The sequence below is a fragment of the Taudactylus pleione genome, unplaced genomic scaffold, assembly GCF_031769625.1.
Source record: "Taudactylus pleione unplaced genomic scaffold, aTauple2 ptg000005l, whole genome shotgun sequence".
Lineage (NCBI taxonomy): Eukaryota > Metazoa > Chordata > Amphibia > Anura > Myobatrachidae > Taudactylus > Taudactylus pleione.
Window position 1 is genome coordinate 13493686 of NW_028284408.1, and position 13157 is coordinate 13506842.

At 35.9% G+C, this 13157-nt stretch overlaps 1 protein-coding gene across 4 annotated transcripts in view; it reads left to right on the forward strand.

The window, feature by feature from the left end:
* DGKH (diacylglycerol kinase eta) overlaps positions 1 to 3729 on the forward strand; it is a 356461-nt gene extending 352732 nt beyond the window's left edge. For all 4 annotated transcript variants that reach the window (XM_088482783.1, XM_088482872.1, XM_088482720.1 and 1 more), the window contains one exon: positions 654 to 3729. In XM_088482783.1, the coding sequence (XP_088338909.1) occupies positions 654 to 743 (90 nt within the window). In that variant the 3' untranslated portion in view covers positions 744 to 3729. The remainder of the gene's footprint in view (positions 1 to 653) is intronic.
* The last annotated feature ends 9428 nt before the right edge of the window (positions 3730 to 13157 follow it).

Sequence of the window (13157 nt, forward strand, 5' to 3'; positions counted from 1 at the left end):
TTGTTTTGTCACCATGACACTTATCTATGGACAGAGTTTGTCATGTTTATGTCTTTAAATAGAACACTTGGCCTTTATTTAGTGCCATTTCCTCTCCTTATGCTCCTGCACAGCCAGACATGGGGAAGGGAAGCGGAGTAAGGAATACAAGTCAAGATAACAACATAAGAAATAAAATATGACCTAGTTGGTGTATTACCAGTATATCTATGTATTCATTGCAGGAATAACCGAGAATTAGTTATACTGTCAGTAAGTATCCTGGTATGACTCCCGAGACCAGATAACCAGGATACATTTTTATGTGACCGTTCTCTGTATACAATAATGCATGCAATGGCTGATAAATTCTATGGGAAAGCTTAACATTGACTTTGCTAATTATTTACAAAGTGCTTAGTTTGTGCTTAATGAACAGTATGTGATGATTATACACATAAACATATTGCTTTCTATATATATATATATATATATATATATATATATATATGCACACACACATATACACATATATATACATATGTGTGTGTATGTATGTGTGTATATATATATATATATATATATATATAATATTTTATTTTTTATTTTATTTTTTTTTATTAAATTTGACAGGCTTGGTCTTTGAGCAATAAATTCTTAATTTTTCCTTGCAGGATCTGGGGATAATGAAAGTGGGTCATATGAAGCGAATTCTACAGGGAATTAAGGAACTCGGCAGAAATACATCTTTATCGGAGGTGTGAAGGTGCTGGTGGTGTCCCTGCATGGAGCGAGGCTTGGACGGTGGCAGCAGTTGTTTAATGGCACTGTGCTGTTTTAGTTTACTGTATGAATGAGTAAGCAGTTTATACATCTGGAGGAGGGGTATGAATGAATAAGCAGTTTTATATACAGATGGGGAGGAGTAAAGCCTGAATTACTGCAAGTTTGGTTTTTAAGTCCGCTGTTTGGTGCCAAAAGTAGCAAAACCGTTATGGAAACATTGGATCTGCACAACTTGAAACATATGGTTTACCTGTTCAGAAAAGACTGCATTGAGTAAGCAGATATGACACCTGGTTGAGATGGCACAGTAATAAAAGTGTCATCTAGAAAGCGTGACAACATATTTTATGGCAAACCGTTACCTAGCTAGCTTGTATGAGGCACAGACTTCCAAATAACAGGGAAGGCCAAAATGCAATTGAGCCAAGCCTAAATAGGTAGTCTTGGTTCACACTGCCTTAGGTACCGCTCGTTCACTGGCCAAGGAGTATGACTGAAAAACACTTTGTATAAAGTGAATGCAATCTAAAGTGCATGGAGTGCCTGTTGAAATTATATTTCAGTTGCATGATATTTCTGATACGTAAAAAAAGAAAACTTGAACAACTTTTATATTTTAATAAGGTTTAATTTATTACTACTGACGTGTCTGTTGGTTCAAGGCACTTTTCTATTCGTTGTATATTTTTGCATGATTGTGTTCCGTGGCAGGGGATTTGTGGATGTGAACATGTAGCCTATGTGCCATGTATCTTCTGAAAAAATGTGCATTATGTATGTTCAACATATTTATTATAGCTAGTCAATATTGTTTAGTAATTAATATGGAGAAAACTAGCTTATCAAAAATGACATTTTGCAAGAATGGTTACCTCACAAACTTAATTTATCTTGGCTTTCCATGGGGATTATTGATTTTCCAATGCCTTATATCAGTTTAGATATACAGATTTTGGGTAACTTATTCTTGAGTCACAAACCTCAAAGTAGAAATAGAATAAAAATGGCAGTCTTGTAGCTAGCAGCTGCATGGTAGCATATACACACCCCTCAGAAAGGCTATGGCGCTGGGTGCTACCTTCCTCCTTCGTGTGCTTTATATGGAAGCCTGTCTGCTCTGGTTTCTTTAGGCTGTCTATTAAATTCCACATACATTTTTTTTCATATAGCTTTTTAGCTTGCCAATTTACATACATAGTCAAACGTTGTCTTTTGTAATCTGTAATCAATATTCAGTGCAACTTGGGTGCAGTTATGCCTTGCTCCCGTCATACAAAATACCTGACAATGTTTTTATGCAATACTCGGATGCTCAGTACGTATACTATTACCCTCATCTGGTAATGTGTTTGTACCAGTTCTGACTTCTTTCCTCAGAGGTTTGTGATTCAAAACAGGTGGTGTTTGGGAGTTACCAGATCACAGAAATGTTTGTGACAACTTTAAGTGCACCTGTCATTGAAGCAAGGCACACATGCCAATTGCCTGATTTCATATCTTGTGTCCCATAAAAAAAATTGTTTAATAATGGGATCATGATCTATCAGATCAAATGTGTCGGTAGATGTGGTCAGATTTTGGGAGAGCTGCATCAGGCCTTGGGGAATGAGAAAGTGGAAACTTTGGCCAAAACAACCAATCCGCTTCTGTCATTTCAAAGACTGTGCTAGATAAATGACTTGCCTCTCCCCCTATGTCCATTATGGTTCTGGCATGTTGTCATCTTCCAAAAGCACTAACAGGCACTAATGTATTCATTGTGTGTATAACAGACTGATCTCGTGGATGAGATGGATGTTACAGTGTGTTCTGTATTACACTAAATTGAAGAAGACTGTTTCTGGGGTTTTTCCATATTCTTGAGACTACAGCCTGTCAAATCACTAGTAACTGAGGTGCTAAATGCATCAGTGATGTCATTAGTAACTATGGAGTTGTTAAGCTGCCTTCTCATAACTTGTCTACAAAATGGCTGCTTACATTATGTATGGGTGACAGATGTACTTCAAGTACATGCTTTGACATTGGCACTGGGAGCATAGCTGTGATCGGGAACCAACTTATTCAAATAGGCAAACATTTGTATTTCTCATTCTTATTATTAAAGGAGAAGGATATACAAACCACTGTACTTACAATACTAGTAAGTATGGGTAAAACCTGTGTATTGTGGAAGTACCATTGGTACATCAATTGCATCAGTACACCCGGGAGTAATTTGGTGTCTGATGCTTACCTAATAACCAAAATAATGTCACAATAATTACAATACAGTGTATAATTCCTGATATCTTGTCATTTCTGCCCCAGGTATTAATAACCCTAAAAATAATTGTTTAATTTGAAAATCCTGTTAGTCAATTATTTATTTTTCTGCTCCTTTTTCACACATTTTGCATATTTAATATATACATATGTATGTGTTTGTGTATGTGCATATATATATATATATATATATATATATCATATTGTCTGATCCACACTACATATTTTTTATATTAAAATTGTGTTTTCTACATTTTGTCCCATGAAAACTTAATGCTTTAGAAATTTAAAATATGGCCGTTTTCTGGAAAAGCAGGAAAATCTTTGATGTGCAATATTTATATGTTAACCAGAAAAAGGAAAAACATTTTTTGTTTTTGTGGAGTAACAAATCACACAAAGCCTATATAAGGGTTTACCAGTGCACTACTTTAATACTGTATCTGTTTGAAATATATCACTGTTATGCAGTTGAGCTGCATATTTGTATATTATGTTTTAGCACTGTATAAACATACATATGAAACGGTTTTGTTTATTTTCTTGGATGTTAATTTTCAGTATTGATATGTGAGCATTTTGCTTTTATTCCATTTTACTATAAATTAATATTGACTCACAAAATTTGAATTAGCTGGTATTTATTCTGAGAAATCGTGCATTATTTTCATTTGACTTTCCCTTCTGCAGATTACTTTATACAGTGGTCAATAAAAGTGTGTTTCACTCCTGCTATTTTCTGTATTAAACAAGCTAATATCTACCACTAAAATAATATACTTGTACCCTTTCATTATATCTTGCACAATAATAATATTATACTGCTTTTACACCGAAATACTGGGTCTGACCCGAGATTTCGAAAACAATTACAAAACAGGAGAGACCTTTTCTACTGCGGTGCCGATCTGGATTATTCCCGGATCGGTGCCGTTCACACGGCACACGGGTGCATTAGAACACTTCTCCCGGCGCTTGAAGATTACATCATCTCCAAGCGCCGAGAAACCCGTAAATCCCCATGCTGTAAATGGGACCCGGGTCAAATGACCTATGGTTCCTGTTTACACTGCAGGGTGTCACGGGTTGTTCCCGTGTAAAACCCTGCAAGGAGTTGGATTGTCGGGTCACTCAACCCAGGAACCCAACCCAGGCCCCTTTTACACCTAGGAGCAACCGGGGATAACCCGGGTTTTAGCTCTTGTGTAAAAGGGGTATTAGTGTCTTTTCTACTATACTTATGTACCAGGGACATTTACGGCTAATAGTTGCCATCCATAACATCACCTAATGTTTGGCATTTAAAGAAATGTTTAAAGGTTTTAACAATTCATGATCAGATTTAATCTCTACTTAGGGATAGAAAATTACACCACAAAGCATTTGATGGACTTGTTGCATTTTCACTTTGGGATAATATTTAATTTTGTGACGCCATAGTACGTATGCTGTGCTATGTCTACAATTCACTGTGTCAAATCCTGCAATGTGGTACATGTTACATAGAGTTCAAAGCAACTCTACTGCACTGAGGGGCTGATAATCAACATGGTACTGCTGGAAACGCAGCATTACAGCCTTCACCTTTACATCTACAATTTCACATCCAACTATGCTCTTATTAGCAAAAGCAATGATCAACTACATGATACTTCTGCACAGGTATGCATTACTGGATTCCTCTGTTAATGGAGGCATTTTTAGCGGCAAACTTTACTGAAATGAAAAAAATTTATTTAGCAATTTTGGATTGAGTACAATTAATTATCTTATAATACTAAATGGTAATTACTCTGGATCTGGACTTCCCATCAATCAATAGGTCTATCGATGCAGGTTATGGTTAAACTAACAGCTCTGTTGTTGATGCCTCTCGATTTTAAATTTACATAAGTGAGACAGTTTTGAAGCAGGGGCATCAATAAAGAGACCAGTAGTAGGAACGGAGATTGCACCTCTACACCATTCCAGCTGTTAGGGAGCTGGACCCAAGGTAGGTGTTAATTAGTGCTCTAGCATAACTACTCTCCATTAGTTACTTTATTTTTAGCTGTGGTGCAATTCTAATTTAATTAGGATTTTGTATAGATTGACAATTGTGTGATATTACATAAAATATATTCTGTAGAAGGTATCTAGAACCTGATATACTAAAGAGACACCCCTTTGTTGGAGCCTCCAGCTGATGTTCCCCTAGTGCAATGATGCTTTGGTTTACTGATCATTCTGGTGCCAGACAGATTCATGAAACAACATTGTAGCTGTGTGCTCTGTGTTTTTTTTCTTCTTCATTCTGTGGGGTATATATTCACTAAAGTGCAGTTTTTTTTTAGAAGTGGAGATGATGCCCACAGCAACCAATCATATTCTAGCAATTATCTTTTAGAAGTTGTTAGATAAATGTTAAGTAGAATCTGGTTGCTATGGACAACATCTCCAATTCTAAAAACCTGCACTTTAGTAGATATACCCTTTTTGTGTCATTTGTATTCCCAGTGTAACTCAGCTTGTCACGTTGTATTAATGGAACACAAGCTGCTCAAGTTGTGACACTGGCAACACATATCTCTCTGTAATCCAGCACTTGTGATCTGCAGCCTACACAATGTTGTATAGTTTCAGTGGAATCCAATGCATTTTCCACTGGGTCAACTGGATTTTTATTCCGTTTGCTTGTCTAGATTTAATTGCATTGAATAGTTTGTAATGCACATATTTTTAATATTATATTTGCTAACAAAATAACTATCTTTGCTTTTGTCAAGTAAAAACAATTTGTAATTGGATATGAAGACTACTACTTTGGTTGTATTCTTGTTTTGTTACTTATGGTGCGTACACATGGGATGATCGTCAAAGATAACTATATCGTTGCTCGATTTCCTGGGTGTGCTAGACGATCAATATCGATCATCCAGCACACCATGGGCTTTATTCAGAGGCGGCCGTACGGTCATCCTCCGACCGCCTCTGAATGAGGGCCCATGTACCTAACGACGACTATAACGACCCGCGATCAACGAGCAAGTTGACCTGCATGCAGAGGCGATGGTCGATATCGACCATACGTGCCCGCGCATCGCAGGTCTTTGGTGAGTTTGTAGGGTCCTAAAAATGAACGATTTAAACGATAACCATATCGTTGTCGTTCAAATCGCTCATTTATATCGCTCCATGTGTACGCACCATTAAAGCCTAAATTTCAAGTTGCCTTTTTTTGTGAATTTTTATAATATTTACAAACACATTTTGAAAAGTTCTCATACTTTGATGAATTATATATTTTTATTATTATATTCACATTTTGTTCTGTGCTGAATACAAGCTGCTATATTTTGGTATCTGCTGTTTTGACCAAACAGAACATTATATAGTGTCCTTAACAGCAAGTCTGCTCTTCAGGGGATTAAAAACCTCCCCTTATAATGTATTTAACGTATTTCAAATACCTTCACTTAGTATAAGCTCTAGAAATGTTTCTTTGTGAACATTATTAGTAGTCCTTATGTAAGGAAACTTGAACTTTAGGTTTAGTGCGCCCATAATGTGCCATTCCCGCATCTGCTGCTAAAAGCTGATACGCAAGAATTGACTTTTTATTTTTTAAGTGATGCCTATTTTTTTTACCGAGGCCAGCAAAAGATTGCTAAAGGCTATACAGTTTTACACCTCTCCACTGAGGAAATATTGTGCTATGCAACACTTGGATACATGTGAAGTTGTTTCTCTTGGGCAATGAGATCTGACTGTAGATTTGGCATACCGTAGATTTGTATTATTCAGAAAAGTCAGATCCCAAGTTATGCACAATAATAATTGCCAATATAGCCATGTGCTGTGCATGGCTAGCTAGTGCAACACAATGCTGGATTTAGAAGTCTTCTGGCAAAAGAAAAATGCAGCAGAAAGATATGAAATAAGCTGGCACTCTCAGCAATTCAGCAATCCACTGAAAACTGAATCTAACACAAATTTGGAACATTATAACATTTTGGAGAAAATTGCTGTGTATATTCTCAGATGTGTAGACAACCTTACCAAAGTTACTCCATTTTTAGTACATATGGGGAAACTTTGCTCCCAGGTGAAATTGACAAAGTCTTTTAGTTTGTTTCACAAAGTGTTCCATGTTTAGGTAGTAATTGCGTACATTTTTAATGCAATATACACCTTATGCTGGTACTTTGTGTTCAAGTACCTAATGTTTCTGTATACTGAGATATAGGGTAACCACAATAGTGCCTTCAATTAACACTGCCACAATCTTTAGTGATAGCTCTCTATGAAAGACAAAAATTTTTTCCTAATTCTTAATATGGAGACATGCAATGTTAGCCGTAAATGTGTATGCAGGGGAGTGATTTTTGGTCCCAATGCTATGTAGAAAATAAAGAGTGTTACTGCAATTGGCCAGCAGGAATGGGGTTGAAATGCCTCTGAAATCCTGTAGAACACAGGTTCTCAAACTCGGTCCTCTGGACCCCAAACAGTGCATATTTTCCAAGTCACCTTACAGAATTACAAGTGAAATAATTAGCTCAACCTATGGATCTTTCAAACTGTGTCAGCGAGTAATGAATACACCTGTGCACCTGCTGGGTGACCTGGAAATCGTGACCGGTTTGAGGTCCTGAGGACAGATTTTGAGAACCACTACTGTAGAACATATGTTCTCAAACTGTCCTCAGGACCCCAAACAGTTCATGTTTTCCAGGTGTCCTCACAGAATCGCAAGTGAAATAATTTTAGCTCCACTTGTGGATCTTTTAAAATGTGTTGCTGAATAATTAGTACACCTTTTGCTCCTGCTGAGTGACCTGGAAAACATGAACTGTTGGGGTCCTAAGGACAGAGTTTGAGAATCACTGATGTAGAAAGACCTGTAGACTCCACACCACGCCAATGAATGGACTAGTACAGCAAGTGGACTCCATGCAGTCTATTAGATTCTGGTCACTGTTAGTCTGTCTCTTAATTCACTCATAGGCCTGTTATCCACCGGTTTTAGTAAAACGTGGCTTGCAGCACGTGACCATCGCTCACTCCTGTAGCCAATGGGAGGACACTTCATTGTAACCCCTTTACAGAGAATGTAAATACATGGATTGTTGTGCTGCCACTACCGACCAATTAGTAAAGATGGTTACACTACTCAGTAAGGAAATAGGGATGTAAAATTCAGGTATATTCATGCTACAGGAAAGGATAATATTAGAGCCTGGTAAACCTAACACAATTTTGTCTTTTAATTAGTATTTTGTTTAAATAGATTGACATTATGATTTGACTTAGCTGGTGTATGAACAGTCCCTTAAGTGATAATTGTTCTCTGATTGATAATCAAACACACGAAAATGCTTGTACAGCGAGCGCTCAATCATATAAGATTCAATGTTCTAACTGGGTATATATATATCTAACTCTAAATATAGACCTGTATTGGACCAGTGGATCTTCTGTAATGTAAATAAAAGTTTGGTACACAATAACTGTTCTATAGCATATATTGTATATTAAAGAACGAAAAACTATATGTAAGTATAGTTTAATCTCCCATAAGGATCATAGGTACATGTACATAGAATAAATTCACAGTATAAAAACACACAGTAACTAGGAAAAGGGTGGGGGGAACAAAGAAGGAAAAATGGCAGTTATTGATAGCTGGTGCTGGATAGGAATTGGAAGTATTAGTGATGCTCAAATAAATATAATAGATGGATGAAATTAAAAAGTTCTTTTTAAAAAAAAAAAAAACATCCTTGAAAAAGGCCGCCAATGCCGGCCGAAACGTGTGAGACACCGAGTTACTGTGAATTTATTTTCTGTACACGTACCTATGATCCTTATGGCAGATTGAACTATACTTACATATACTTTTTCATTGTTTAATATACAATATATGCTATAGAACAGTTATTGTGTACCAAACTTTTATTTACATTATAGAAGATCCACTGGTCCAATACATGTCTATATATAGGCAGAGTTATATATATATATATATATATTCCAACCAATGGCGGCTCTCCGGATAACAAACAATACGGACACTTAGCTAAGCTAAGTGTCCGTATTGTTTGTTATCCGGAGTGCCGCCATTGGTTGGAGTATGTGTCAGTGTATCCCCGTTTGGAGGTCACAGTGAGGAGGGCACCCGGTCCAGTTATACAATATACCTTTGAGTGCCGGATCTTGGAGAGTTATATATATATATATATATATATATATATATATATATATATATAAACCCAGTTAGAACATTGAAGCTTATATGATTGAGCGCTCGCTCTACAAGCATTTTCGTGTGTTTGATTATCAATCTATGTATCCAGAAGGTTGAGTGGTGACCTTAACAGTAGTCAAAAAATGGGGGAAAAGGGGGAAGGAGGGAAAATCGACGCACTGACCAATAGTAGTGAAATGTAAATGTTCAGACATATAACCACTGTTCCCTGTTCATATCAAGAATTTAACATATTGGGTAGTGGAGGTGCTCATTAGAGTAAATACTTAGTTGAAGAAAAAAGAAACTCTATTTTGTGAGCACTCTTAGTAAATATAAAGTAGTTAAAACATAACTTTTAATAAATACAGACTAATATATCTATGACAAAGGACAAAAGACAAGACAAATAACATATAACATGAATCCACCCTCAATATAATCAATTGGGAGGTCTAAGGATATATGCTAATCTAATGAAGTATCCTCTCTCATAGTAGGACCCCTATAAGTCGATAATAAAGTGGGTGGTAAATAGAAATCGATACCTCAAAAATAAAACATAATCACATAATTCAAAGTTAATATTATATCATCAAACAAACGGCGAACATCTGAAGCAGCATAATTGTCACATAATAACTCAATAGCACTGTTTGAAATCACACCAGTCTGTATAACATGCTACCTAATTAGAATGAAGTAACAGGACGGTCAGGGTGAAGATTAATCCACCTATAATTCTACTTCCCCTCACTTAGCAAAAAGGCCATCAGTGAAGGGGGAGAGATCATCCAGTGGCCGTTGAACCCCTAGAAACAACACTGTAACCGCAACATTACTCACTATTTCGCTTCTGCTGTTAAGGGTCTTACATAACGCATTGGACCCTTAATGAGAGAGTTACTCTGAATGAGATTGTCATCAGTTAATAGAGTAGATAGGAAGGAAGTGAGTAAATTATCATAGATATTAATGCTGTTAAGCCATAATCACAAATACTTTGACAGAAATAAAAACTGAAGATCTCATCCTGTAATATAATGTGCAAAAGGTCTTGAGTTGGTATTACGGATATTATGTTAAGAGATTAAATCCTTTAATAAAAAGGCCATTCACAAGCAGATAGTATTGGAAGCATGGTTATAAAAAAATAATTATGCCTTATTACTCATAGTAAGCCCGGACTGTTTGGTTCATAGAAGAAGATAGCCGATGCTAAAAAATTGTTGACACATTGATAAACATATTTATTTGCTTATAATAGATTTGGACTAAAAAAAGATGATAAAAATTCATATGCAGATGTTTAATATATACATACACAGTTTTTGAAGGGTTAGCATAAACTACCTTTTGATTGTGAAATCGGTTATGAATTAGTGTTGGGGCAACATTTGACCTTCAAGGGGTCAACTAAAACATAAAATTGGTAGAACATAGGACACATTATATGAAAAAATAGAGCCACAAAATAGAGCAATTTCTTGGTAACTAGGTGCCCTGACACATGGTAACTGGGTAAATAGTAACTCAGACTCAGACGTTCTCAACAAGTCCTGCAATAAATGCAACAATATATCTAGAAATAATATCTTAATATCTCGCAGAACACCCCATCTACCAGTCAGTATACACATTAGTTTAATTTGTTTGCTGCTCCTTCCCGGCGACTGCATGTCCCATGTGCTTGGACATAGTGAGTCGCTGTGCGGCGACCGCCCCGTTCAGGTATAGGGGATGTGATCGGCTGGAGGGTATACATGTAACGACATGGACTAATATACTTATTAGGCATCGTGTTTATGCACAGTTTTTGATTGCTACATATGCAGAGTGAGATATCATTTAGGCAGTGGGTTGGATCAGAACATTGCCCTATATATGACTTTTTAACTATTTACAGTTAATATGTCTTTTACACACTGCACAAATATACATTGAAAGTGAGATACCTTTTACATCTAAGATATCAGTTGGAGGGCTTACATTCAACGACTTGGACCATTATATATACCTACAGGTATTGTGTTTATGTTTTTGTGTATTTGTATTTACTGTATACAGTTTTGATTGCTACGTATGCAGAGTGTGATATCATTTAGGCAGGGTTGGATCAGAACATTGCCCTATATATGATTTTATAACTATTTACAGTTAATATGTTTGGTACACACTGTGCATATATACATTGAAAGTGAGATACCTCTTATATTTAAGATATTATTTCTAGATATATTGTTGCATTTATTGCAGGACTTGTTTAGAACGTCTGAGTCTGAGTTACTATTTACCCAGTTACCATGTGTCAGGGCACCTAGTTACCAAGAAATTGCTCTATTTTGTGGCTCTATTTTTTCATATAATGTGTCCTATGTTCTACCAATTTTATGTTTTAGTTGACCCCTTGAAGGTCAAATGTTGCCCCAACACTAATTCATAACCGATTTCACAATCAAAAGGTAGTTTATGCTAACCCTTCAAAAACTGTGTATGTATATATTAAACATCTGCATATGAATTTTTATCATCTTTTTTAGTCCAAATCTATTATAAGCAAATAAATATGTTTATCAATGTGTCAACAATTTTTTAGCACCGGCTATCTTCTTCTATGAACCAAACAGTCCAGGCTTACTATGAGCAATAAGGCATAATTATTTTTTTATAACCATGCTTCCAGTATTATCTGCTTGTGAATGGCCTTTTTATTAAAGGATTTAATCTCTTAACATAATATCCGTAATACCAACTCAAGACCTTTTGCACATTATATTACAGGATGAGATCTTCAGTTTTTATTTCTGTCAAAGTATTTGTGATTATGGCTTAACAGCATTAATATCTATGATAATTTACTCACTTCCTTCCTATCTACTCTATTAACTGATGATAATCTCATTCAGAGTAACTCTCTCATTAAGGGTCCAATGCATTATGTAAGACCCTTAACAGCAGAAGCGAAATAGTGAGTAATGTTGCGGTTACACTGTTGTTTCTAGGGGTTCAACGGCCATTGGATGATCTCTCACCCCTCATTGATGGCCTTTTTGCTAAGTGAGGGGAAGTAGAATTATAGGTGGATTAATCTTCACCCTGACCGTCCTGTTACTTCATTCTAATTAGGTAGCATGTTATACAGACTGGTGTGATTTCAAACCGTGCTATTGAGTTATTATGTAACAATTATGCTGCTTCAGATGTTCGTTTGTTTGATGATATAATATTAACTTTGAATTATGTGATTATGTTTTATTTTTGAGGTATCGATTTCTATTTACCACCCACTTTATTATCGATTTATAGGGGTCCTACTATGAGAGAGGATACTTCATTAGATTAGCATATATCCTTAGACCTCCCAATTGATTATATCGAGGGTGGATTCATGTTATATGTTATTTGTCTTGTCTTTTGTCATAGATATATTAGTCTGTATTTATTAAAAGTTATGTTTTAACTACTTTATATTTACTAAGAGTGCTCACAAAATAGTTTATTTTTTATTTTTTCTTGACCTTAACAGTAAACTGCTCCCATTTAAACCAAGATTACTGTTTATTGGAGTGCACTTACCTATCTTTAACTGATTGTTCTCTGAATACGCCCTGTCTTAAGTTTTTCACTAAACTGTGTATATCCAGCACAAGTTACTCATTAATTACAGTTTACTCCCATCAGTATATGCCCTATTTTAGTACTTGTTATCAATCTTATTGCATTCAAAATGGTTATACTGTTGTTTGGTTTAAGCAATTTCCTATTGTTCCATATGAAGAAGTAATTGATGCTGAAAGCATGTACTATACAAGTGTAACCAAAGGACGAGTATTGCATCCACTTTTATTGTATGTGTAACAGTTAGTGCTGTGTTTATTAATGGTGCTACCATTTCTTGGAC